The sequence below is a fragment of the Vidua macroura genome, chromosome 3 (assembly GCF_024509145.1).
Source record: "Vidua macroura isolate BioBank_ID:100142 chromosome 3, ASM2450914v1, whole genome shotgun sequence".
Taxonomy (NCBI): Eukaryota; Metazoa; Chordata; class Aves; order Passeriformes; family Viduidae; genus Vidua; species Vidua macroura.
The window spans coordinates 32830965-32858126 of record NC_071573.1 but is presented as its reverse complement, the minus strand read 5'-3'; the positions used below and the strand labels follow the sequence as shown (position 1 = coordinate 32858126).

Sequence of the window (27162 nt, the reverse complement as noted above, 5' to 3'; positions counted from 1 at the left end):
GCCTCCCGGTGGCGCCGGGGCCGCTCTGCACCTCCGGCCGGGGCCGCTCCGGGGGCTTGGGCAGGGTCGGACCGGCGCCTCAAAGGCCGCTTCCTTCTTCCCGCATCGGGGGTGAGTTGGCTCCCCGCGTACCGGGGCTGGGCCCGGCTGTACCCTGCCCGGCTCGCCGTGGCTTCGAGGGCACCGGGACAGCGGTGAGCGGAGGGCCCGGCATAGGGGCGCGGCTTGCCGGGGTGTCCGGGACGGCCCGGAGGAAAGCCCGTGTGTTCCGCAGCGCCAGGACCGAGGAACGTCGGTGCGAGCTGTCCTCTGTGTGTGTGTGCGCTGTACAAACTCATTTAAGGAAAACAATTCTTTGGCTTGTGGTGTCCTATCTAAAGACTGTTACAAAGCACAGGAGAATAACTTGGTCTTTTTATTACAGAGGCTGCAAGAAGATTCCCATCTGGCATGCTGCAAATTCCAAGGAAGGTACCACAATCGAAGGTAGGTATGAATGTCTTGGGAGTTGAGGCTGCTTCTCTTTGCACCTGGAAAATATTTTTAATGTGCCTATCATAGTCTTTTTTGGCTAGTATCTTCTTTGGTTAAACATGGATTGACTGTTTCTCTGCTATCTTGCTTCACTGCTTCTCTTGCCAGTGTGTGTAAGTGGTAGGAGCATTTCCCACTTCCACCTGGCGGAGCTCCTTCCTGTCAGCCTGATCTGGAAGCCTTTGTGAACTCAGTCCCTGGTTTTGTCTGCAGCTGGCTTGCTGATTGCTGGCACTCAGTCTTGGACAGCAAATTATTTCCATGCTGCTTTTTGCACGGATGAAAGCAGAGAAGCACTTGTCTTCTTTATGGTCCCAAGATGCAGAACTGTCAGGTAACAGAGAGTAGAAATCTTTTAGTTCTGTGGAATTTGTCCATTGATGAAACATTGTAAAGGCAAAGAATTCTGAGAAGAGGGCAAGGAAGAAATACTGAGAGACTTTCAGGTAGTGAGTCTGATTTGATGTGTATGAACTAGATCTGAGAAACTGCTCATTATTTTCTTCAGGGCCTGGTGATGTGAAGGTTGTTGTACACGGTGAGAGTACCATGAGCTCTAGGTAAACTCACACTCTAAACAATTATAAATGATAAATAGGAAGAGGGAAGACAGGAGTGCAAAAGCAGCAACTTGTAAGAGTCATGTTGTGGACAGTGGCAGGGATGCAAACAGGACTAAAATCTCTCGTCATTATTTGCTGTCTTATAAAGGGCCCTATTTTGCCTTCATGTTTTGTGTTAGTTTTCTTTTTGAGGAGAACCTCCTTCTATGTGTGCCAGTAATGCTTGGAACATTTTTTTTTAATGAAAAACTGCCTTATTTTCTTGGAAGGGGAATGTGAGCCTCTGCAAAGTGGGTTTTCCTTCAAAGCTTTATTCTGGGTGTAGGATCTCAGGATCAAAAGCTGTGCCACGACCACCTCTACTGTCAGTGCTAGCTCATATTTTCCCCAGCATGCAGCTCAGGAATAAAAGCTTGACCCTGCTTCCCCTCTGTCTCTGCAGACACATCTGCTGCCATGGTGAATGAGAAGCACAATGGCACCCTGCTTGTGCAGCTGGGGCCCAAACTGCAGGCCCACCCAGAGAAGCTGCTCCGGCAGCGGCGAGGCCACGACGACCGGCCGGAATACCTGGTCCGGTGGAGCGTTGTTAGCTTGGAAGAGAGAGCAGCGGGCGGCAGCAGTGCCTCCTCTGGAGAGACCAAGGCAGAGAACATCTCCATGTGGATGTCTGCAGAAGAGGTCTGTGCCAGCTGCCCGGCGCTGCTGGGCCAGAGGAGGCCGGAAGGGCCGCGGCTGAAAGAGGAGAAGGCGCCCGGTCCGTTGGCCACAGACGCCTCGCTGGACGAAGCCTCGCTGGACGAAGCCTCGCTGCTGGAGATGAAGGCCGATGTCAGGAGCCTGGTGCAGCGAGCCGAGCGCCAGGTGGCCGAGGCCGGGACACCCCAGTGCTCCATCCTGAGCACGGTGCACGTGCTGGGCGCCTACGCCAGCATCGGCTCCCTGGCGGGCGCCTTCAGGGAGGCGGGAGCCCTGGACCTGCTGACGACGATGCTGTGCCACAGGGAGAAGCAGATCCGCCGCAGCGCCGGCGAGATGCTGCGCGCTCTGGGTGCACATGATGCAGGTGAGGGCTGCTCCTGCTCAGTGCCACTGAGGAGGGGTTGCTGGGCAGCTGAGGGGTGCCAGGCCTTTGGGAGGGGTCAGATGCCTGGGAAGCAGCCTGTCTCAGGACTTCTTGGCAAAAGGGGAAGAATCAGTCTGGATCTTCCAGACTTCCATGGTTGCAGTTGTCTGGACTGCTCTTGGCGTTAGAAACTCTTTCCCCTGCCAGGTTTCTGAGCTGGGATGCTGATTAACTCTTTGGAGGACTTAGGCCAAAGAGATTGGCAGAGTGTGGGGTGACTCTGCTTCAAGCTATCAGTTGGAAAGTCTCTGGCCTATTCTTGGCAGGGAGCCTTTCCTCAGGCCCTGGATAGAGGCTAGTCCTCATTTAAGAGGAGCTGCCATGGCTTGAAAGTGCATGATGAGACTTGGGTTCACCTGGAAGGTTGCTGGTTGTGGTGTATCCCACAGGAGATGTGGCTTTCCCTGTCCTAGTGCCTGAGTTCATGCAGCTCTGCAGTGGGGCAGATGAGGGGCTGATTCAGGTTAAAACCTGACTTCCTTTCTTCCCTGGGACCCTGTTCTGGAATCAGTTATTTGGAGTTGCTGCTTTGTGAGAATCTCACAGCTTTAGGGGTAGAAAAAGTACACCGTGGAGCAAAATGTTGCCACTCCAGAGGAAGGGATAGAACGTGGATCAGGTGACACTGAGCAGCAAAGCTGTTCCTTCCCTGCAGCTCTGTCTCTCGCAGGGAGGGTGGGGTGAGGGTTGTCTTTCTGGGGCCTGAAGAGTTTTTGATGTTGTTGCAGGAATCTGGGCCTATGTGCTGCTGTCCCTGAGCCAGCAGGATGGCATTGAGCAGCACATGGACTTTGACAGTCGCTGCACCTTGCTGGAGCTGTTTGCTGAGATCATGTCCTCTGCAGAGCACTGCATGTCCTTCGAGGGGATTCACCTCCCGCAGGTAGCGACAGACCCGCCACCAGCCCTGGACCTGCGGGGCATGAGGGGCCAGGAGGGGTGGGAGTGGGGGCCAGGGCTGGCAACTTGCTGGGACAAGAGGGGAGTTGAAGGTGGGCAGGTGGGCAAGACTGGCTGTGGGAGAGCTGGCACAGGACCTGGGCCTGGTGAGAGGCTGGGGGTGGTGCAGAGGCACCTGGAGAGCCTGGTCTGTGAGCAGGGAGGGGAGGGTGGGCTGAGAGGTCTCTGCTGCTGCCAGCCGGTCTGGAGCTCTCACGGGAGCCTGACTGGGAATGAGCTGGTGGCTCAGAGAGAGCTGGGGGCTAGAGGTGATCTGCAGGCTGAGTGTGAGTCAGTCAGTGAGTCAGTAACTAGTTTAGGTCAGAGTGTGAGAGCTGTGCTTGTTGCAGATCCCTGGGAAGCAGCTGTTTGTGCTGGTGAAGCACTACCTGTGTGTGACTTCTCTCCTGGACAAGCTGAGCAGTGGCGTGGAGCAGGGAGAGGAGCAGCAGGGCTGTGCTGTGCCCAGCCCTATCCCTGAGGAGAGGAGCTGTGTGAAGCAGGAGTTTGAGTTCAGCATGGCCATGGCAAACCTCATCTCGGAGCTGGTGCACGTGATGGGCTGGAGCCACAGGCACAAGGCAGAGCCGCTCCCCCAACGGGACCTGCAGCCTCGCCCTGTCCGCTCCATCTTCCAGCACAAGACCCCGGCCAGCACTGCTGTCCAGAAGCCTGTGCTGCCTTCAAATCCTGGTCCTCACAAAAAGCAGGGCTGTACCTTCCTGACTGCATCAGACTTCGCAGACAGCAGTGACTACACCGAGTACTTGCGGGCGAACCTGGTGCGTGGTATGCGTGTGCGCTTGCTGGAGGACTGCGGTGACGCTAGAGCTGGGGAGGAAGGCAAGTTTCTCCAGAGCACAAATAACATGCACACAGTGCAGGTAGGTCATGGGGAGACTTCTGGCTGGAATGGCAGAAGGGAGTGACCGGGTTGACGGATGAATTCCTAATGATACTTTTATGTGCAGGAAATTGGACAATAGGCGTGGCATAATGTGTATCACTGTCTGCATCTGTCCTAGCAAAATATTCACCTTTCAGAGCTGGAGGGGTGGGTTGCATGGAAGGCTAGTCTGATTTTGTATGGGTTGTGCCACTAAGATTTCTTAGCCTCTAAAACAGGCTGTACTAAAAAGCCTCTCCCCATCTTTCTTACAAGCCCCCTCTAAGTACTTGAGAGGTCACTGTAAGGTTTCCCTGGAGCCTTCTCTTCTCTGGGTTGAACAACCCCAATTCTCTCAGCGCTTCCTCATAGCAGAGGTGTTCCATCTCTCTTACTGTTTTTGTGGCCTTCCTCTTTACCTGCTCCAACAGGTCCATGCCTTGTACTGAAGTCTTCAGAGCTGGATGCAGTTCTCCAGGTGGGGTCTCACCAGAGCAGGGCAGAGGGGCAGAATCACCTCCCTTCACCTGCTGGCCACACTGCTTCTGATGCAGCCCAGGATATAGTTGGCTCTTTGGCCCTGAGTGCACGTTACCAGGTCATGTCCAGCTTTTTATCCACCAGTTGTGCTAAGTCCTTCATAGGGCTGCTTTCAATCCCTTTGTCCTCCAACCTGGTTTGGTACTGGGCTTTGCCACAACCCAGGTCCAGGACCTTGCACTTGGCCTTGTTGAACCTCACGAGGTTCCCACTTCTTGAGTTCATCCAGGTCCATTTGGATGCCATCCCATCCATCAGGCATGTCAACTGCATTGCTCATCTTGATGTTGTCAGCAAACCTGCTGAGAGTGCAGCCAATCTCACTGTTGTCACTGAAGATATCAAATGGTATAGGTCCCCATACAGACCCCTGAGGGGCACCACTTGTCACTAACCTCCAGCTGGACATTGAGCTGTTGACCTCTGAATATGACCATTCAACCAATTCCTCATTAACAAAATAGTCCATTTGTTGAATCCATATCTCTCCAATTTGAAGAGAAGGATGTTGTGTGATTGCTGTCAAAGGCCTTACAGAAGTCTAGAAAGGTGGCAGCCATAGCTCTACCCTCAGTCACTGATGTAATCACTCCATCATAGGTGGCCAGTAGGTTAGCCAGGCAAGACTCTCTCCTGGTTTTCTGGAATCACCTCCCTGTCTTCCATGTACCTCAGTTAAAAGGCTTTTCTAGTTCTGGTCCATGCATTGATGATGTTTCTGTTCAGGCCTCCTCAGCTGAATAACTGCTTTGCATCTTATTTTTAAATGATTTATAAACCTCTTTTATAATCCACTCTGTAAAGATAACTTGCAAAGGAAATGTATTTCATACTGATTCTCTCTTTGTCCTTATAATATCTGTGTTTCCCTAAAATTATGATATCTGTTTCTTATAAAGTTGTACTTGCTTTTACTCTTAATGAACTGGGTACTTGGAACGACCACCAAGATCCTTTCATATTTTTCTCCTGTTGCCAGTGGCATAAATTTCAAAGGGTTTTCGCTTCAATGTTGAGCTAAGGTGTACTGTTAGCTTCCATTCCCTTTGTCCTGTTGATCCCTTGGGTTCCCTCTTCTGTCTATTTTTCTGTTTAATTAGGTTGAATGAATTTGCAGTTGCTCCATTCAGGCTTATTTTCAATAAATTATTTGTAAGGCTCACACTATTAACAAAACCAGATCTGAATGGCAATTGGGCCAGTCCATCACAGCTCTGTCTCTTACCTCGTCTCATCTTTCCTTTGTTGCTCTGATTTCTGTTGCTTTCCTTGCCTCTCCAAAGAAAGAATTTCACTGTTGTGTCTGGTCCTGGAGCCCTGTCTTTCCATGACTCCTTTGAGATGGCATTTGGTATATAACTAGTTTAGGTCAGAGATACTTTGAAGACTATTTGGTGTTGTGTGTAGTTTAACTCAACTTTCTTCCATACAGTGCTTTCCAAAAGTCAGTCAGCATCTTGTCTGCCCAGCACAATGGGTTCATAATAGCACTGGTGTAACTCCAGAAGAGCTCAGTGAAACAGGCAAACCATATGCTTTTCGCTGTTTTTTAAAGCTACTGACATGTTGTAATTGCTGTTTGCTGGGTTCTCCTTCTACTCAGAAGGTTAAATGCAACACTATGGTATGAGAAGCCATAAAAAGTCCTTCTGATTTTTGAGAGGCAACTCGGACAAAGCAGAGGAAACAATTGCTGCCTTTGAGACATGCTTATCAAAAGCCCAAAACCTGTTTGAGAGGGTTGATGAATGACCAAGGTTATAAAAGTGCCTTGAGGTACTTTATATAAGGCTCATCTGCCTCGAGGTAGTGTTGGTTATGTCCTTTGTCTGCTTTTCCCAAGGCACCTGCAGCTTGGCACTTTTGGAACAGGTGTGATTAACTGGATGCACTCATGCCTCTGCTGCTGTACTAAGTGAGATCTGTAGTGGTTGCAGGCAAAGTTAGTGTTTCTTTAAAAATAAAGATCCAGGTGTAACCAAGGCAAGAAGTTAGTAAAGATAGTATGCCTCAGAACTGGACAATGTGTGTGCTGAAATCTGTACAAAAATTGTGTAGTCTTCTACTTCTTTGGGAAATGGGAGGACAAATGTACCAAGAGGATTGAAAAAGTGAGCAGATCTGATTTGATCTGGATTTGTTTCACCTCTAGGTTTTACGGCAGTCAACGGGTCAGACCTACTGGATACGTTGGCATGCATCTCCAGTACTGGAGATTATTGGCTTTGGGGACCAGTGGGAAGATCCTGCTGCTCAGGAAAAGGAATGTAGTGTGAGAAAGAGCTTCAGTGTAGACACAGGTGAGATTGTGATGCCTGTGTATATCATCTCTTTCTGATTATCCTGTGGGATAGGAGTGGGGATCTTTATATGTCCAAACACACAGCAAGTAGCAGGCTGGGTTTAGAAAGCACTATCAGTTTGTGTGACCTTGTAAAGCTGGTTAAGGAATTGCATGGCTTGTGATTGAATGGAGTATTTTTGAACCCTAGACTTCTGTCAAGATGTATAATGCAAGTAATGATATAAAAAGTGTAAAATTTGATTTAAACTCCAACTGTCAAAACTTTGTGTTTGAATTAACTCACTGAACTGCCAAAACATGAACTTGGAATTCCTCTGAGATGAAGCTGTATGGGGGCACTCAAGTCCCCTTAAGTAAGTGATAAGGATTTTTTAAAGCATTAACATAGCAACAATTTGTTTAACCTCAGACTGTTAAGCTTTTAACAAGGTGTTAAAGTATTAAGGAACTGTTTTCGTAAGACATCTGCAGCGTATCCTAGAATCATTTAACATTGCCCTTGTACAGGGAGAAAATGAAAGGCAGATTCCAGACTTCAGATACCCCTTTCTTGTTCAGCATCTGACATGATTCTAGCCAGGGAAACCTATTAAAGTAACTCTTTTATCACAGCTGTGGTCTTCGAGAATATCTTTTGTGTAGAGTGGTTTGGATTTACCAGCTGCAAGAGAGAATGTTTATGAGATCAGCAGCTAATTGCACACGTTGAAACTATTCTTTTTGATGGTTTCTTAAATGGCTTCTACCTCTTGTATTTAAAGGCTTAACTTCATGTCAGTGTGCTGCAGTGTCTAACTTAAAACAAACTTAGTTAGATTTCTCCTTTCATGGTCTTTCTGATTTTGGGAGAAGCAGGAGCTCTGTTTCACTTCTGTGTATAACTCTTTCCAGGCATCATATCCCACTTAGAATATGAACTGAAATGTGGGGTGTGCAGCAGAGGAGGGGGGAGATGGCAGAGTTGACAGTGCCCTTCCTTGCTCTGCTCCCCTGCAGTTCCACAGCCATTCCTGTGCAAGCCCTTGGGGGGGCTTTACTCCCTGCCTTACCTGGGGCAGCGGCTGCCCAAGGCTGCAGACACACTGAGCCGTGCGGAATGGTGGGAGCTGCTCTTCTTTGTGAGGAAGCTGGAAGCACAGGAGCAGAAAGAGATCACCTGTCTGATCCAGCAGCACCAGGGAGAGCAGGTAGGGGCCAGTGCCTGCAGCAGGGAAATGGGAGGGAGGAGCAAAGGGAACATTAGGGAAGGGAGCAGGCCGAGAGGAGATGGCAAGTGTGAGCTGTGCAGGGACAGCCTGAACGGGGCAGAAATGGGAGGGTGAGTGGGGACAGCAAAAGCTTGGAGAGCTTGGCCCAGCAGAGCAGTGAGTGGAGATGAAAGGCAGTGTCCCCTGACAGGAAGAGTGACTGTCCAGCAGGGTTTGGGCAGGCGAGGCAAGGCCGTGGGGTCATTCTGCCAGTTGCAGTTGGGTGGTGAGCACGCGTGGGGAGGTGTGGGCTGGTGGGAGTTGGGCTGGGGACAGGCAGGGGAGGGTGGCAGTGGGAAGCGGCCCTGGGCAGCTCTGGCGGTGCAGCCTTTCTGTCCCTTGTGCCAGTGGCCGCCACAAGGGCCTGGGCTGCGTGGCGAGCCCGAGATTAACTTGCCCCCGTGGGCGTGGCTGTCGCAGGTGGATGAAGAAGCCCTGATGCGTCTGTCGGTACCTGCGGAGCTGGCCCAGAAGGTGCTGCAGGTCCTGGAGAAGCGGTGCCAGGGCAGCTCTCTGCGTGACCTGCGCGGCTCCCGTGTCTACGCCAGACACTTCCTCGGGAGAGGGGCAGAGCAGGATGGTGGAGGGAGAACCACAGCGTCCTCAGAGGGTGACAGGAGCACCGGTTCTGAAGGCACGATGGCCAAGGCAGCGGAGGGAGACCTTTCTGCAGCCCCAGGGCCGCCCCAAGGCCGCAGTGAAGTGGCAGTGAAGTCAGATTCCCAGCTGTTCGGCGAGCTCTTGGAGAGGGAAGGGCTGTTCTTGCCAGAGGTGGCGGAGGAGCAGAGCCAAGGTAATGTCCTGCCACGGACAGCTGGGGCAGAGGTGCAGTGCTGGCAGCAGCACTGCTGAGCACTGCTGCCTCCACAGGGGAAGGCTCTGGGCAGGGCATGGGGGCCACACAGCCAGGGCTGCCTGAAGTGGGGGTGCCTGTGGGTGCTGGGTGTGTGGGTGTGTGGCACCCTGGGAGCTGCTGGAGGTGTCACCGCTGCCCTGACGCCTCTGTCCCTCCGGCCAGCACTGGGCAGCTCCAAGGGGCTGAGTGAGAGCGGCTCGCTGGCCAAGGTTGCAGCTGTGGTGGACGTGATCCAGAGCAGCAGCTCAGCGGTGGGGCTGCGCTTAGCTGGGCTCAAGCACATCCTGAAGATGCTGGAGGAGGAGCCCAAGCTGGAGCAGCAAGTCGGCACAGCCCAGGGTGGGCTGGGCACCGGGAGTGCTGGGTGAGTGCTGGGGTACTGCACACTCCTCCTGCTGGCTGGGGAGGGCCCTGTGGGCAGGGTGGGGGATCTGGAGGAGTGGGAGTGTGAAGGATGGTATGTGCGAGAGGAAAGGTGGATTTTGCGTCCCTTGGTCCCAGGCAGGCTCATTGGCGGGGCTGTCTCAGCTGCAGCGTGGGCGGGAAGGAGGTGGCTGGCAGGGCCCAAGGAGGCTCTGCCTGAGGTGTCCTGTCGCATGCAGGGAGAAGCTGGTGCAGGTGTCAGTGGAGCTGCTGAGCACGGAGGTGGCAGAGAAGGCGCTGGTGGCGGTGACGCTGCGGCTGCTGGCCGTGCTGCTGGCCCGGTACGAGTGGCGCGTGCCCTTTGCCACGGAGGGCGGCGTGCGGGCCGTGCTGGCCTGCATGCAGCAGCACGGCTGCTCCGCCCTGGTGCAGCAGGCCGGGCTGGCGGTGAGTGCCCGGGGGATGCCGGGGGTGGGCAGGGGCGCGCGGGCTGCCCCGGACGTGGTGGAGGGGCCGCTGCCCTGTGCGCTGCTCTCGTCCTCGCAGGCCCTGAAGGTGCTGGTGGGAGCTGCGGACGCTGAGCCGGGAGGTGCTGGAGGGAAGTGCTTGCCCTGGAACCACGGCGATGCACAGATGATGCGGGAGATCTTTGCCAGCATTGGCTCTGCCTCCAGCAAGGGCTCTGCCAGCCTGCTGAGTAGCATCCCTGCTGCCCTGAGCACCATGCAGAGGGTCCCAGGGTAGGGGCAGAGTGTGGAGAGCGGCTGAGGTTGGGGGGAGGGACAGGCAGGGCAGGCAGGTGGCTTGTCTGTGCCTGGGGGAGGAGAGTGACACGGCTGTGTCCCTGCAGGGGCTCCTCAGGGGTGCAGAACGGCTTGCTGGTGGTGAACATGCTGATGGATGGGCACCGGGGCCTGGCGGAGCAGCTGGCGAGCTGCGATCTCCTGGCGGTGCTGCAGAGCTGCTGGAGGGCCGGGCAGAGCAGCGGCTGCCCCCAGGCAGTGCTGGCCCTCAGCGCCATCAATCGCCTGGCAGAGCACGGGCTGCCCCTGGGCCCGGAGGCAGCAGGTACCGTGCTGCCCACCCTGCCCGTGCCACGGCCCCGCGGGTGCCACGGGCAGGGCTGCCTGGCCCGACAGGACAGAGCACCCTGAGGGGCTGCTGCCACTCGAGTGAGTGCCTGGGCTGGGCTCACGTGTCCTTGTCATGGCAGGCAGAGACGTCCTGTTGGACCCGAAGGGTGTGCAGATGCTGCTGGGTGGCCTGGACGATGGCGTCTTGTCCAAGGAGGTGGTGGTGGCCCTGGAACGGCAGCTCTGCAGCGAAGGCCCTGTTCCCTCTGGCCAGGTGGCCCAGCTGCTGCAGGACCGCAGCTGCTTCAGGCTGTTGCTGCGCAGCTTGGAGCTGCTGGGGACAGAGAAGGCTGTGAGCCTGAGCAGCCTCAGGTGGGTGCAGGGTGACTGGGGGAGAGTCTGGGACCCCCTGAGCAGGTGTGTGAGTGCTGGTGGTCATGTTGGGGAGCAACACAGGGCATGTTTGTGGGTCCTGGTGGGGGCGTTCTTCACTGGGGGCAGGCTCACCCCAGCACGTAGGCAGGTGCTGATTGGTGTGTCTTGGGGCACAGGGCCACGTGGGGCCACAGCAGCTGTGCCTGGGTGCTGGTGGGGACATGCAGGGGCAGCAGAGGACATGCCTGGGTGCTGGTGGAATGTGCAAGGTACCAGGGGAGCCTTGGTTCCCAGTCCCTGGGAGGTGCCTTCCAGGTGGGGCAGGGAAGCAGGGCTGCCTGTAAGCACTGCTGTCCCTGCGCCCCGGCCTGAGCAGGCCCCCTCCATCACCCAGGATCCTGAACAAGTTCCTGGACAGTTACCAGGAGGATGTGCTGCCCTGGCATGAGTGTGTGGAGCCCTGTGTGTCCTTCCTGATCACGCACAGCAGCAGCTGGGAGGTGAGGGGGCCCCGGGACTCCCGGCAGGCAGGGTGGCTGTGCTGGCTGTGCCTCAGCCAGGCTGGGCAAGCAGGGCCCTGCTGGTGGCAGCCTGGCCTTGTGTCCGAGGTGCTGGGAGAGGTGGGGAGCGGCTGTCCTGGCCATGTCCCTGTCCTGGTGGCCACGTGCCCAGCCTGGCTGTGCCTGGGCAGGCTCTGGTGGGTGCTGGTGGGGTTGGGATGAGGGGGATGGAGGTGAAGCTCCGGCTGCTGGGGGGCCCCAGGGAGTTGCCAGCAGTGCCCCGTCTGCTCACGGCTGCGTCTCAGTAGGTGCTGCAGGAGGTCGTTGGCTTCCTGTACCGCCTGGGCAGTGCCAGCAAGGACTGTGTGGTGGTGATGTGCCACGTGGGCACCCACGAGGCTCTGTCCAAAGCCCTGGAAAAGCACAGCACGGTCCCGTCATTGGCGCCGGCCCTGCTTGACCTGGTGACAGAGTGTGAGAAGTATGCCAGCCTCTACAAGAAGCTGACGAGCAGCATCTTGGCTGGCTGCATCCAGGTGGGCCTGCGGAGTCACGGCTGCCTGGGGATTTGGGTCTGGGGGCATCGGTCTGTCCCTGCTGCTGAGGGACGGCCTTGTGCTCTCCGCCTGGCACAGCCCTGTGGGGGCTGAGGGGAGGAGGACCTGGGGCCCTTGGTAAGAGCCTTGCCCCATCCCACAGCTGGTCCTGGGACAGATTGAGGAGCACCGCCGGAGCCACCAGCCCATCAGCATCCCCTTCTTTGATGTCTTCCTGCACAACCTGTGCCAAGGTGAGTGGAGGCAGGGGGAGTTGAGCCCAGGCTTGGTGGCTGGAAGCTCCTTGTGCTCTGTCCACAGGCTCCAGCATGGAGGTGAAGGAGGACAAGTGTTGGGAGAAGGTGCAGGTCTCTTCCAACTCGCACCAGGCCAGCAAGCTCACGGACAGGAACCCCAGGACCTATTGGGAGTCGAACGGCAGCACCGGCTCCCACTTCATCACTGTGCACATGCAGTGTGGAGTGGTGATCAGGTGGGGCTGGGCCGGCAGGGCTGTGTGTGGAGGAGAGGGCTTTGGGGATCTGTGCCAGCCTTGCCACAGTGTCCCTGTGCTGGGGCCAGCGGGATGTGACTGGCAGGGCGTGGTGCTGTCGGGGTTAGGGCAGGGAGGCAGGGATGGCTGGGCAGCCTCGTGTTTGCTGTGCTGCAGGGAGCTGAGCATGCTGGTGGCCAGCGAGGACTCCAGCTATATGCCATCGAGGGTCGTGGTGCTGGGCGGGGACAGCCCTGCCACGATCAGGACGGAGCTCAATGCGGTGAGTCCCGGTGGGAGTGGCGGGCTGGTCCTTGCTGTGCCCGGTGGAGGTCTGGCTGTGGAGTGAGACGCTGGGAGGTGCCCTCGGGGAGGTGGGAATGGCAGGAGCTGCGCTGTGGGAGCCTCCTTGGGCTGCCTGTCACGCTGAGGGCTCAGTGCCTCCCTGCAGGTGACCATCCTGCCCTCGGACAGCAGAGTGATCTTGCTGGAGAACATGACCCGCTTCTGGCCCGTCATCCAGATCCGGGTGAAGCGGTGCCAGCAGGTAGAGGAGCCGGGGCTGGGCCTGGGAGCGGGCAGTGTGGGGCATCGGGGCCGTGCCCCAGGAACTGAGGGTCCTGCTGTCCTGTAGGGTGGCATCGACACACGTGTGCGTGGCATCGAGGTGCTGGGTCCCAAGCCCACCTTCTGGCCCATCTTCAAGGAGCAGCTGTGCCGGCGGACGTTCCTCTCCTGCACTGCTCGGGCTCATGCCTGGAGCCAGGAGATCTGCCGAGACCGAGGGCGGCTGCTGCAGCTCTTTGGCAGGTGAGTTGTGTCCTGGCTGTGCCCCCCTGGTGTCCCGAGGAGGGGACACGGCTGGCAGCCTGTTTGGGGACTGCAGGGCTGGGAAAGGAGCAGCTGCTGTGCCACCTGGATGGGAGGGGCCCCTCCTCCTTCCTGGCCACCAGAGGTGCTTCCTGGCCAGGCCACCTTGGGATCATCTGGGTTTAAGCTGGGCTAACCCCCCAGAGCAGGATGCCAGTCCCCCCAGGGCTGGCACGACCTGACAGAGGTTGGCCAGGGACAGCAGGATCTCGTGGCCACAGGCACTGCACAGCCCCCCACTGCGAGGCCCCAAGGGCCATTGGGGGCAGGCCCCAGAGACAGCAAGGGGCCCTCCCTGGCTGCTGGGGGCTAGTGGGGCTAGCAAGCCATGGTGCCTTGGCAAAGGGCAGAGCAGGGAGCCACCACTGCGTTCTGCTTTCCCATGGGAGTTGTCCAGCTCTTGGCACCGTGTGCTGCCCGGTTGCTGTTGCAGACTGAACCGGGCGCTGCAGCACGAGCAGGGCTTTGCCAACCGCTTCCTTCCTGACGACGAGGCAGCCCAGGCACTGGGCAGGACGTTCTGGGAGGCCCTGGTGAACCCCTTGGTGCAGAGCATCACCAGCCCAGGTACCCTGCGCTCTCCGGGACCCACCTGTGCCGTGCCCCAGGCAGAGGCACCTGGCTCTGAGTCTGGTTGGCCTCGCAGACGCTGACGGTGTCAGTCCCCTGGCCTGGCTGCTGAGTGAGTACCTGGAGAGCGTGGAGCTGCCCCGCCGTGCCACAGGACGCAGGGCTGCCTTTGCTTCCTGCGTGCGGCGCCTGAGCCAGCTCCTGGTGCACGTGGACCCCGGTGGCCCGGAGCCAGAGGAGACCAGAGCAGCTGGTGAGCCAGGGGCTGCTCTGCCGTGGGGCTGGGCGGGCGCTGCTCCAGAGTGCCAGGCTGTGGCCATGGGGCTCCTCTGGGGAGCATCCTATGGCACAGAAGCTCCTGAGCCGGGTCATGCTCAGGTCATGCTCATGCTTGTGGTCATGCCCAGCAGTGGCCGTGCCTCTCCAGCATCCCCTCAGCCCTGCTGTGGTGGGTCAGTGTGCGGGGCCTGCCCATGGAGCCACACTGAGCCTGAGGTTGACCCTTGGCAGGTGGGAAGGAAGGGAAGAACAAGGAGGTGCCGGCCAAGACTGCAAAGGCGGTGGTGGAGAAGTCGAGAGGCCTGTGGGGAATCTCGCAGTGCTGGCGTGGTGTGGTGCAGCAGCAGGTAGAGCTTGGAGGGCTGACTGGGAGGGGTGTGGGACCTTCCCTGGGTGGCTGGAGCAGGGAGTGGGGTCTGGCAGTACCCTGGGAGCATGGGGAAGGCACAGGGCTGTACCTGGCCTCCACAGAGCGATGTGGGGACAGCCCTGCTGTGCTTGTCACGCTGGCATGGCTCGAGTTGTCAGCCAGGCCAGGAGACAGGTCCGGTGTCGGGCTGTTATTTCCTGCTTGGGCTGCTGCTGTGTTTCCGTAGTGCCCCCACAGCCCCTGGCCAGCCCTCAGAGCGGCGCTCCCACCTTGGCAGCTCCACAGCAGCACCAGGGCCCCGAGTCCCAGGGAGCCAGGCAGTTGGTGTTGGCAGGGCAGGGCTGGGGATGTTCCGAGGGGCACGTCCTGCTGCAGGCTCAGCCCTCGCGCTGCTCCCACAGGTGCAGCGGTTCCTGGAGGCGGCGGGGCAGGCACCAGACCTTGCGGAGCGCTACTGCCGGCTGTACCAGCGCCTGCGCGGGGCCACGGAGGAGCTCTTTGGGCAGCAGGCCGCCTTTGTGCTGGCCCTGGGCCAGGGCTTTGCGGGGGCTTTGCTGCAGCTCTCCTTCCTGACTGCTCTGCACGTGAGTCGAGGGAGCGTGGCCCTGGGTACGGGCTGGGGAGCTGCCCTGGCCCACGGCACTGGGGCAAGCTCTGGGTGGGTGGTGTCCTGTTCCCCCTGAACCACAGAGCCCTGCCCTGGCACCCTGGACAGTGCCCAGCTCAGGTGCGTGCTGCTCATCCCAGCGTGGGCCCGGCCCTGGCACACTCCGGCCTTGGCCTGGTGCCTGGGCACCCTCGGCTCCTGCCTGGGAGTGCCCGAGTTTCCCAGCTGCTCCCTGCAGGGACATTGCCCCATCCCGGCCCTGTGGGCACTGGTGAGTTCTGTCTGCAGCCAGCCCTGTCCCTTGCAGGTGAGTGAGCAGTTTGCCCGCTACCTTGACATGCAGATCCAGGAGCTCCGCAGTGCTGTGGGCAGCACAGGGCCTCTGGAGCGGCTGCAGCAGTTCTTGGAGCCTTTTGTTGTCTTCAGTGGCCTGGAGTTTGCCCACACCTTTGAACACTTCTACAGGTGAGGCTGCTGTGTCTCCAGAACCAGGGGCCTGGTGCAGCGTGGCCTGGTGTGCTGGGGGAGCTTGGCCTGCTGTGGCAGTGATGCTCCCGCTTTGCTTTTACGGGATCATGGAGTGCGGAGGGTCTGTGGGTGCTGCCAGTGTGTGGAATCACAGTCCCTGCTGGGGACAGAGAGGGGACACGTGTGTGCTGCCAGGCCCATGTGCCATGGAATGAGGCCGGGCTCGGACCTGTGTTTGTCTCCTGGTGGGTGGCTGATGGCCACAGGGTTCGGGCCCAGCCCTGACTGAAGCTGGTGGCCATGGCAGGCACTACCTGGGGGACCGGCTCCTGACACAAGGGCCATCTTGGCTGGAAGGAGGCATCGTGGAGCAGATCGGGCTGTGCTTCCCCAGCCGCTTTCCCCAAGATATGCTGAGCAACTTGGCCGAGTCGGAGGAGCTCCAGCGGCAGTTCTGCCTCTTCCAGCTGCAGGAGCAGGATAAGCGGCTGCTGGAGCTGGACACGGGTCTGGAGGAGGTGAGAGGGATGGGGGCGTGGGGAGGCCGGAGGCCGCCGGCTTTCCTTGCGGGGATCCCGGAGCCTGACTTGAGCTGCCCTCGTGCCCCTGTGCCCAGGTGCTGGGAACAGCCGCAGTGGCAGACGTGCCAGAGGTGAAGGTGCTGGCCCTGTCCCCGCGCTGCTGGCCTGTTTCCCCGCTGTGTTACATGGATAACCCTGGGCGGTTTTTCCCGGCGGTGCTGAGCTCCCCACTGGATGAGTTTGCTGACTTCTGCCGGCAGAGTGAGTGCTGTGGCCGGGGGTGTGCCCAGACCCTCCAGGGCAGCTCAGCCACAAGTAGTGGTGGGCTGGGAGTGCCTGACAGGGCTGGTCCCCGTCCCTGGCACTGACACTGTCCCTGGCAGGCCAGAGCCAGCTGGGCTGGGAGTGCACGAAGCCCCGTCGGCTGCAGTGGACGTGGCTGGGCCACGCCGAGCTGCAGTTTGGAGACTGCGTTCTGCACGTGTCCACGCTGCAGATGTACATCCTGCTGTGCTTCAACAGCGCCCAGGTAGGGGCTGGAGCCACGGAGGGGCCAGGGAGGCAGTGGAGACTGGAGCATGGCAGGGCCGTGTCCTCCCTTTCCTTCTGGTGGGGTCTCCAGTGGTGTTTGGGACACAGGATCCCATTCTTAGGCAGGGCCCGTGGCCAGTGAGTCTTGGCCACTGCCCTCCCAACCCTGTGCTGCAGGAGGTGGCTGTGGAGGCCCTGCTGCAGGCTACAGGGCTCCCTGCTGACCTGATGCACCAAGCACTGATACCGCTGACCCACGGCCAGGGTGTCCTGGTGGGGAGCTGCACACCAGGGGGTGAGTGCAGGGCTGGGGCACCCAGGGGAGGAGCTGGCCTGAACCCCGAGGGGGTGCTGGGCTTAGGGGGTTGCAGGAGCTCGTAGGGCTGGTGAAGGGGCTGGGTCCATGTGGTGGTGCTCGGGGCACAGGGTGTGTCAGGGTGGGGCCTGAGGCCAGTGTAGGGCTGGGGGTGATGGGTGGGGTGGGGCCCGGGGCCATGCATGGGGCCTGGGTCTCTGTATGGGCTTGGGCCGGGGCCAGGGGCCGTGGGCGTGGCTGTGGCTTAGGGCCACATGTCGGGGACAGGGCTGGGGAGGCCAGTGGTGCAGGCAGCCGCAGGAGGCCCAGCTTGGGTCCCCCAGCCACACGTGTGTCCTGGGGCTCCTTCAGGGCCCAGCTCGAGGCTTGGCTGAGCCTGGGTTGGGGGCTGGCTCCAGGTGCACTGCGGCTGAACCAGGCAGCCCTGGCCCAGAGCTCCGGCCGCCAGCTGAGGCTGCTGCCCCAGCAGAGGTACCTGCGGACAGAGGGGGCTGAGGTGAGCGCCCTGGAAAGGAAGAGGAACGTCCTGTGCTGCCTCATCACCCGCATCCTCAAGGTGGAGAAGCAGCTGCACATCGACAACCTGGTGTTCAGGGTACGGAGGTGGCGCGGGCAGAGGGGGCACAGGGGCTGCGTGGGGGCTGCAGCCACTGCAGTGGGGCTCCCTTGCTGCCATAGGTGATCGATGCCTGTCAGAAGGGCGAGTTGGGGCCAGGGGTGCAGTTCCTGAGCTTCTGCTGCCACAGCGTGGACGTGCTGTCCTGCATCCTGCACCTGCTGAACCAGGGCTATCTCCGGCGCCAGGAGGGGAGGCCTCATGTCTTGGAATACATCTCTGCTGAATCCACAACACCTCTTGGTGGCCAAGCACAGATGACTTTCCAGTGCAGGCCAGCTCAGGCATCTCTGGAGGAGGACGGCAGAGACAGCCTGCATTGGTAGGGGGCATGCTCACCAGGTGTGGAGGGGTGTGCATCTCCACCCTGTGTGAACATGGCACATTTCTCCATGTCAGGCGGAATCCTGGCACAGACAGGGCAGAGGAATATCTCATGGCAATGCTGCAGGTGCCAATGGGACACACGCTCAGTCCAGAGGAGGCAAAGTTGCTCATGAGCCAGACAGTACAGCAGGTCCAGGATACTCTGAGCATACCGGATGATGTTGCTCAACACCTCCTCATGCACTGTAGGTGGAATGTGGATTTCCTGATCCAGTGTTATGTGGAGAACCGTGAGGCCCTGCTCGTCTCCTCAGGGCTACAAGTGCAGGATGTCCAGCCTCCCCCAAGCCCTGGAACCCACTGCCCAGTCTGTGTGAGCCAGCTGTGTCCCACTGAGAAGCCACCAACCCTTTGCTGCATGCACTACTGTTGCAAGGTGAAGATCCTGTGGCCTTTGGTTCCTGCTACTTGACAGGCAATTGCTGCTGTCTACTTGGAGCAGCTGTTCTTTGTCTGAAGGTGTTATCAGGGGATTTTTCAGAGCTTATGCATTCTCTTTTCTCAGCTCACTTTTTTATGATCCTTCACTCCCTGGTTTGTCTGTTCCCACTTTTGTGCTTTGGCCTACTTACCTGTGATCTGTGGGGTTTTGTGCACCCTCTGCTGGGTGGGGAGGGCTTCCAGGGTCACACGGCCCCGCTTAGGTCTGATCTCTCCTCTTGTGCCCTGACAGCCCTGTTGGAGGGAATATCTCACAACTCGCATTGAGCAGAACATGGTTGTCAACTGCACCTGTCCCATATCCGAGTGCCGTGCTCAGCCGACCACAGCCTTCATCTACTCCATCGTGTCTTCTGAGGAGATTATAGCCAAGGTGAAGCAGGAGGGGTGGCTGCTGGGTGTCCAAGCTCTCTTGCATTTTGGTCAGCACTATCAGATGATTTTGTTGCTGCTTTCCCCCTTCCTCTTTCCAAAACTGGCAGCGTGATAATGGTGGCCAGCCAGATCTTGTCTGTTTTCTCTGATTATGGTCAATACCAGCTGTTCAGGAAAGTATAACATCAATGAAAGAGCACAGTGGTATTTCCTCTGAATGTATCTCTAGCAAGCAACATTTCAGGGACATCATTAGTTCAGGACTAGATGACAGCCATGGTAGCAGCTCATGACAAGTATCCTCTACTGGTATGCTGGAAGCAATATAATAATAATAATAAATCATCAAGGCCAAATGAAAACATGAGCAATTTCATTTTACTGCTGCATCAGTGACCCCTATGTCCTTTCTCTTCCATTGGTCTCTGGTTTTGAGCAGTTCAGGTTTTTGTGAAGATGGCAGGAATTACCACATCACATCAGACTTAATCTTCACTGTAAGTCTGTGTGAGTCTGCAGACGTATCTAAACCAGGCTTTCTGAGCTCTGCTTACCTTAGTGCTTGGTCATCAGGCTACAGCAGTAGATGCTTGTTCTAAAGCAGAAGCTACTTTTTCTGTTTTTTTTTTTTAGTTTCTAGGGCTGAATGCCCTCTGCACCTAATGGCAGAGCTGTAGCCGTCAAATGACAGACTCTTTTTGTTAACTGCTAGGAAGAACAGTCTCTTTTCCACTGCTCTATTCTTTGACAGTTATATCTTTTGTCTTTTTTTTTTTTAATAGGAAGTGCTTGGAGAATTAGTGCATATATCTGGACAGTTAGTCCTTACTGCCTTTGCAAATCCCCTAGTCACACCTGTCTGAAAGCAGGATTTAGTAGCCTGTTGCTGTGACTGTTTTATAAAAAGAAATAATTATTGCAGATTGACATAAATAGCAGCTAATTTTAACAAGTTGCTCTGATGCTCTCACTGAAAAGTTATGTTTTCCTTTTGATCAGTAAGTGGCGTGGCTGGAATGTTAATGTCTGATGCAGAGTCACACATACAGTCATAGAATATTTTGGGTTACAATAATCTGTGGAGGTCTCTGATCCAATCCTGGGCTCAAAATAACTAGATTATTGTATGAAGATCTAATGCTGGAATTATATTTAAACATAAGAGAACTGTTTGTTGGGGTTGGGGATTTCTTTCCAATAGTGAGGGTAGTGAGACATGGTACCAGTTTGGGGGGAGACGTTTGTAGTCTCTGTGGTTGGGTATATTCAAAATCCAACTGGACACAGTCCTGAGCAATCCTGCTTTAAGCTGGAGAGGTTGAACAAGGTTTTCTTTCCAGAAATGCCTTCCAACCTCAGCAAGTCTATGAAATGCTTCCAGATATGACATGGGGGGATAGAAAAATGAACACAAAGGGAATGAAAGGGTAAACTGACTGAGTGCTGTTTTGTTGTGTGCAGCTGTTTGGTGAGATGCATAGCCCAGAGCACCAGACACTACTTTTAAGGCCTAACCGTGCAGCTTCTCAGATTTAGATCTCTTTCCTGGCTTCTCATTACAGTATGAAAAAGCCCTCCTTAGACGCTATGTTGAGTGCTGCTCCAACCTGACATGGTGCACCAACCCTCAGGGCTGTGATCAGATCCTTCTTAAGGATGGACTTGGTTATGGAGCAGCCTGTTCCAAATGTTCCTGGATATCCTGCTTCAACTGCAACTTCCCAGAGGTGAGGCTGAGCTGGATCACAGGCTGTACTCTCTTAGGTTTGGCACCCACCCTTCTGCTTTTATATAGTTGAATGATTGTGTTTTCCTCTCTCTCAGGCCCATTATCCTGCCAGCTGCAGCCACATGTCTCGGTGGGTGGATGATGATGGATACTATGAGGGAATGACAAGTGAAGCCCAAAGCAAACATCTGGCTAAGCTCATTTCAAAGCACTGCCCAAACTGCCAGGCTCAGATAGAGAAAAATGAGGGGTGCCTGCAGTGAGTATACAATTTTGTTTGCTACTGTGTTTGTGACTGGGTGGCACAGTCCCTGGCTGTGGTGTAGGAGAGCACTGTCAGCAACTGTCTGCCAGTGGCTGTCAGGACTGAGCAATTCCCATTGTCCTTCTGCAGTATGACATGTGCAAAGTGTAATCACGGTTTCTGCTGGCGCTGCCTCAAGCCCTGGAGGCCGAATCACAAGGATTATTACAACTGCTCTGCTATGGTGAGTGGTTTGCTGTATCTTCTTGGTTCATGCTTATGTTCAGAGGCCCCTATAGCCTCTCAGAGATGGTAAGGATCTCCACTTGGGCCCTTTACTTTGGACTTTGTCAATTTGCCTGTAATACTGGCATTTCCAAGTAGCCCTGCTACTCGAGGGAAATTGCTACAAGTTCCTGTACCTTTCCTTTCAGGTGAGTAAAGCAGCTTGGCAGGAGAAGCGTTTCCAGGATTACAATGAGAGATGCACCTTTCATCACCACGCAAGGGTAAGGCCTCCTCCTTCCTTTGCAGATGCTGACTGCTGCTCAGCCCTGGTGAGCAGGGCACTTTCTTGTTTCAGTGACACTTTTGTGTCAGTGTCTTCTCTGCTTAGAAGCAGGCTTCACATCCAGACTGGGATCACTGGATGATCATTTTGCCCTGGCTCTGACATTAAGGAGTAGTCCTTGGCTGCTTTCTTCTGTCCAGTCTGTTGTGGAAACTGAGCACCTGACTTGTGGTATTGAGGGGCTCAGAGTGGTGCAGAAGTTGGAAGCAATGGTGACTGAAGGCTGAGCTCTGCTCAGAGCTGAGGTGCTGTAATAGGTTGAAGTGATGGCACAGTAGAAATTACATAGTTGGATGCATTAAATGCTCTTCTGCTCCCTGCATCTTCTGGGATGGCACTTCAGAATGCTTAGCAAGTATTTGTGTGGAAGGTGTTTTTTTTTCAGTCTTGTGGAGCTTGACAGTGACATTGACTTTTTTTCCCCCCTCCTTTGGTTTTTGCAGGAATTTGCTGTAAGTCTGAGGAATAGCATTTCTTCCATCAGAGAGATGCCAAAAATTAGGAACTTGACCTTTGTTCTTGATGCCTGCAAAGTGCTAGAACAGGCACGGAAGGTAAGGCTGGATAATATAGTCTTGCTGAGGTTTAGACTTAATTCTGCTGATGTGAGGAGACACCAACCTTGTTCTTCTCCAAACAAGAGGAGATAGAGAAAGCTTGAGGGGAGGAGTAACATCAGGACAGGGGAAAAACTCATGTCTGCCCTTCCCTGCTTTGAGTCTGAGTTGAGCTCTGTTTGCAGTGTTCTTTACAGTCAGGTCATTTGGAGCTCAGTTTGGATCAAGTTGACACCATGGAATAAAGACAAGGTCAATATTTAGGGTTTTCATCCACTGGGTTTGGTCCATTCCTATTAGAAGTGCCCCAGTGAAGGCACTTTGAAAGCTCTCCTGATGGTGTGTTACAGTCAGGAAGTTCCTCTTGATGCTCGTGTTATGATTTTTTTCTTAACTTCATTTCATGAACTATAGATATTTTGGAAGCCATGAGTTACCCACTGCATGTCCTCATAGCCACATCAAAAAGGATTTGTGGTGCAGCCACTGTGTGTGTGCAGTAAGCCTGTGACACCTTAGGTCTGTAACGCCTGCTCTGTCCTGAAACATCGGCAGGAAGTGGGAATTGTCTTGGAAGGAGGTGGGAATTGTCTTTGCAGTACTGACTTTGCATATACACCCTGGTTTTGCAGGTAGGCTTGATTTTGAGAGAGGCATGTGAGACAAGGGTGCCTGACCCTATTTTGTCTTCTCAGTGTGGTAGCCCCTTAGTTTTCTGGAGTACATATCATTGTTGCTTGTTGTTGCTGCTTCTGAATTTTCTGGCCCATTTCTTTAAATGGAAACAGTGATCTCATTCCCTACTGGGTGCCTATATGGCTTTAGGGGTCATTCATTTATAACTAGAGTTGGCCACTTGTTGAAATGCCTTTGTTGTGGGCTCTTGGTGCTGTACAGCACCATGCCTGCTTCCCTTTGGGCTCCATTCTCTTTGTTGTTCAGCCTGGGCTGCCCAGCATTGCCTAGTCCCGTGTGCTGATGGGTTTGACTCTGCCCGCTGGTCAGTCACACTTGTTATGCATTTACAGTCTGTGTTCTTGTGATGGTTTTCAGGTGGGAAAAATCAGTTACTTTAGACTTCGATATAAAATAATTGCACATTCATTTCCAATCCTGCCAGTAGCTTGAGTTAGCCTGGCACTGCTGTCTCTTGTCACAATGGGTCATTGGGCTATGGCCACAGGCCAGAGGCCACTGATAATAATGAGGTCTGGAAGGGTTTGATACTGCTCCCTTCTTGCCCACTCTGAAGCTGAAGGAGGGTGCTTAGCAACGTGATCTGTACTTTTCCAGGTGCTGGCCTACTCCTGTGTGTACAGCTACTATAACCAGGACACCGAGAGCATGGATATTGTGGAACAGCAGACTGAGAGCCTGGAGCTGCTCACTAATGCTCTGCAGATCCTTCTGGGTAAGTCCTGTGGCCTCTTTGCAGTTGTGACTAACATTTCCAGCTGTAGTCAAAGGGCAGCAGCTCTAGTGGGGCGATAGCATATATACCAACACCCAGCTGGTCTCACTTCTCCCAGTCCAGTCCTTGCCTTCTTGATGTCATTTCTGAGAAAGTCCACTGGAGCAGTTTGGCTGCCACTGGAGACTAATGCAGTATTGAGCAACATGTTCTGTTCTGAAAGAGGGATGCATTTGCACAGGAGATCTAAGTAGCTATGGCTGGCTTCACACTCAGAGCTAAGGACTTGGTCTCTGCTCAAGAGTGTGGGATGCAGCATGACTTTGTTGGCCTTGAATTGCAGAGGAAACCCTGCTGCAGTACCAGGACCTGGCCACTTCTCTTCAGCTTCTGAAAGCAGAGCACTTCTGTGCGGGTTTGGAATTGGTGCGGCAGATCAAGGAGCGTCTCTTTGCAATTCTCTGGCACTCCACACAGGTGAAGGCCACACGGCTGTTCGTGGCTTGTCTTGCTGTGGTCTAATTTGACTGTGGGCAAACTAAAGGGCTTGATCAGCTGAGGGCATAAACTCAGGATTGTGTGTGTGCATGGCAGGGGGTTGCAGCACAAAATACACCCCAAATTACATACTGTTTCTGTCTCTTTTGTCTGTTCTTTCCTGCTAACAGGATTTCCATGTTGGGCTCCAGACTTCAGGTGATGTTGTTCAGAGAAAGTTGAAACTTGCAAATGTGCCTGCTTCAGCCCTTGCATGTACAGGGTGAGTTTTCTTAGTGGGGCAACAGAGGAAGGTGAGTGAGTGCAGACAAAAAGCAGGTGAGCAGAGTTTTCTCCCGTGCTCACCGCCATACAAAAGAGTGAATGACAAACACTGATTACTTGTGTCCTGTTTTGTGGTTTGAGGTAGCAACTTAAGTGATGTGGTGGTGTAGGGAAATGAGCAAAACCTCTGCTTGTATGCAGCTATGATAAAGAAAGCTCCATCACTGGCAGACTAAGTTATGGAAGTTGCTCTCCCTGGACTCTCCTGAGTTTCTTTGGCTGGGGATGCTGAGACAATGACAGTAGGGTGTTGTGGGGCTGGGTCGTGGCTGATGCTCACAGCAGTCTCTGCTTTTATGCTCTGCTCCTCAACAGGCAAAAACGTATCATCCTGTGTGACTCCCCCAACACAGATGAAGGTAAGGAGGTTGAAGATGAGGAGTATGATCCACAGTGGCAGGAAGACTATGATGACGATGATGACCTTGATGAAGACAACTTTATGATTGATAATAATTCAGATTGTGATTCTTACTTTGATGATAATGATAGCTATCGTAGCTAACACTAGAGTGTTCTGTCACCTAGCCTGCCACCATGGACCTCTGCCTCTACTTTGTCTCAACCAGTTTGTTACTGTGTTACTGTTTTTCCTCAAAGGCAGGGAGGAGCTCTCAGATGGAGCAAAACATTTCCTCTGGGAGGTTTCTTGCTCAGTGACTCTTGCATATGCAGGAACATGCTCTGGGCAGCTGGTCTATGTTACTGTGGCCACCTTTCTCAGAAAGACATCTCCTTGCCTTTTTCCCTTGTCTCCAGTTCTGCCTATAGGTATTTAATTGAGTTAGAAAGCCCACCTGCAGAGTGAGGACCACTTGCCACCTGTTAAAGGGCTGCTCCTTGTCCTTGGTGTGCTGTCCCCAAGGACTGAGCACAGGGGAGGGTGGCACATGTCCCAGCACAGCACTGTCTAGCAATGGCCAGTGTCTAGAAATGCTGTAAAAAGATGCATTTACACTCAAAGTCTCCCAGCTGGAGCTGGTGGGATTCTCTCCAGTCACAGATAGATGTGGTTTGGTTCCTTGGGTTGAGAGGAGCTGCATTTTTGCCCTTTGTTGGAGTTTTCTTCTCTGTTATGAAGCAGGAAGGGCTACTACGAGTGACACAAGTTTGCAGGATTGTTTAAGTTATAAATATATGCACACACATATATTTTATATACATATATACATATATATATATATGCAGAGGTTGTTCAGATAATCTGTATCTTTGAAAAAAAAAACAAAAAAAAAACAAAACAAAAAAAAAGAAACACCACCCTGAGGAACAAGGGTTGAATAAAGGTTCTGTTTAAAAAAATAAACAGTTTTCTTCCAGCACAAGCCTTCTTGTTGTCTGTAGGGAACAGGGGAGTGGAGGAACAGCAGGATATCGTCAAGTGAGGATGTGACCAGGATGTGCTTATCCCAGAAGTTACTTGTGAAATTAATTATTTGTGAAATTAATTAGAAATCACAAATGAGTTGGGTTTGGAATCCTCACGCAGACCACACAGTCTGCCCTGCAAAATGGCTTTTCCTTCCTAGGCAGTTCAGGGAACAGTGAGAGGGTGTGGGGAGCAATGGGAAAGAGGGCAGGGGACCAGGTCATACAGAGTAGTGAGGCTGGTGTTTCTGGGACCAGGTGCAAGACAGGATGCCTGCATGTTGGTAGAGGTGGTAACATCTGGTGCCCAGCAAAAGGCATATGTGAGACTGCTATCAGGGCTTGAGGGGTGATTTGGGGATTGTTTTGGAGATACAGGGCTCTTAGGCCTTGAATATCATCTGGAAGGGATGTGGGATTCTTATGGGATGCTAGACAGGGAGCAACTGCCAGACAGACCATGAGGGAAAACTGATTTTTCCACTTCCCTGCAGCTGGTAGCTCCTAGTCCTGCTGAGTCTGTCATGGTGGAAATCGCAACCCTGCTCCCCCTATGTGGCAATGGGTTCCCTGTGACACCTCTCTGGGCCCTCTCCTCAGGGCTCCTTGCAGGAGCAACCTGAATTTCCCAGGTTGTTGGGGATGGAGCAGAACATTGTAGATGCCAAAGCTGCTTACGTGGAGACTCACACCTGCAGTTCCTCATTCACTGTCTCCTGGATGTCTGCTTAAAACCCAAAGAATCAGGATTGTGAATCTCTGCTCTCATTGAGTGTTTGTACTAAACATCATGATCAAACCTTGTTCTCCTGCTCTGTGGGAGATTTCTGTCCTCCTTGAGCCTGTAGGACACCTGTGTTAGGGTTTGACAGGACAGTTTGTGGTGTGCCAGTCAAACTACCTACCTGACACTGGCCAAGGAGTCAAGGACAACAAGAAGGGCTTCTTCAATTGTCATTCCTGTACCACATGCTCTAGGACCACACTCCTTGAGGAGGAGGTTGGACCAGGTGACCCACTGTGGTCCTTTCCAACAATGCTCCTTCTGTGATTCTGTACTATATGGGGTGTACCTGAGAGTACTGACAGTCTTGCCAGATGCCACAAGGCCACTTTTCATCATCCTTAGAAGGTCATGTCAGTGAAGAGGATGCTCCTAGTGACTGGGAAAAGGCAGATAATATATCCATAGTCAAGAAGGACAACCCAGGAAATGAGGCCAGCCTCACCTCAGCCCTTGGGAAAGAGATGGAAATGCAAATTGACTGCACCAAATTGCCAACTCCTCTACTAAAACTATAAAATTGACAGTTCATCAAGAAGGTATAGAGAATTAATTCAGAAAGTTGTGGATTGCTCCAGGAGGAGGGGACAACCAAATTCCATCAATCTGGAACCAAAAAAGTAACATAGTAATTCCAGAAGCAGTCTGTGGTGAGACCCTAGTCTCTGAATGGAAGGTTTTCTCTCCAAATATCATCCTTTGGAGATGTAATGACTGGAAGAAGGATGAATTTTTGCACTGTACTAGATTGCCATGTAAGGAACATAAGTGAAAGAAGCAGTAAGATACAGTGTTATATAAAAATTAACATAATACGATCTATTTCACTGCCCATTATCACTGAAAATCAAACCCCCCTGATGCATACACCAAACTTACCCATCTTCCCACATTACCATCTTTGAAAAGGACAAAATTAGTAACAACTGGAATGCATTAACATTTCCCTCCATCCATTGGAGACATTCCCAACAAGAATATTATTAGTG

The 27162-nt window shown here is 54.4% G+C and overlaps 1 protein-coding gene across 2 annotated transcripts; it reads left to right on the top strand.

Annotated features, from left to right (window-relative positions):
* The first annotated feature begins 40 nt into the window (after nucleotides 1-40).
* On the top strand, nucleotides 41-25340 carry LOC128804746 (cullin-9-like). Of its 2 annotated transcripts, XM_053972865.1 has the most exons (42): nucleotides 41-111; nucleotides 425-486; nucleotides 1540-2163; nucleotides 2952-3106; nucleotides 3513-4046; nucleotides 6741-6888; nucleotides 7890-8080; nucleotides 8561-8933; nucleotides 9159-9360; nucleotides 9599-9806; nucleotides 9906-10099; nucleotides 10210-10427; nucleotides 10573-10804; nucleotides 11202-11307; nucleotides 11616-11843; nucleotides 12007-12097; nucleotides 12165-12336; nucleotides 12514-12619; nucleotides 12788-12883; nucleotides 12971-13146; nucleotides 13640-13773; nucleotides 13853-14029; nucleotides 14287-14402; nucleotides 14827-15009; nucleotides 15340-15497; nucleotides 15808-16018; nucleotides 16117-16282; nucleotides 16405-16550; nucleotides 16730-16847; nucleotides 17267-17463; nucleotides 17547-17806; nucleotides 17884-18247; nucleotides 18545-18685; nucleotides 20250-20414; nucleotides 20512-20675; nucleotides 20811-20904; nucleotides 21095-21169; nucleotides 21675-21785; nucleotides 23082-23199; nucleotides 23543-23676; nucleotides 23868-23959; nucleotides 24337-25340. In XM_053972865.1, exons 3-42 carry the CDS (start codon nucleotides 1554-1556, stop codon nucleotides 24524-24526), a joined length of 7554 nt encoding a protein of 2517 aa, XP_053828840.1. In that variant the 5' UTR covers nucleotides 41-111; nucleotides 425-486; nucleotides 1540-1553; the 3' UTR covers nucleotides 24527-25340. The 2 variants fall into 2 exon arrangements, with proteins under 2 accessions (XP_053828840.1, XP_053828839.1); XM_053972864.1 differs by lacking the exons at nucleotides 41-111; nucleotides 425-486 and adding an exon at nucleotides 584-1094.
* The last annotated feature ends 1822 nt before the right edge of the window (nucleotides 25341-27162 follow it).

Excerpts from the sequence above, each read along its gene's own strand:
- LOC128804746 (XM_053972865.1), top strand. The coding sequence starts at position 1,554 with ATGGTGAATGAGAAGCACAATGGCACCCTGCTTGTGCAGCTGGGGCCC. Across the intron at positions 10,805-11,201 it reads GTGAGCCTGAGCAGCCTCAG|GATCCTGAACAAGTTCCTGG; the intron begins GTGGGTGCAGGG and ends TCCATCACCCAG. Across the intron at positions 23,960-24,336 it reads TCAGCCCTTGCATGTACAGG|GCAAAAACGTATCATCCTGT; the intron begins GTGAGTTTTCTT and ends GCTCCTCAACAG.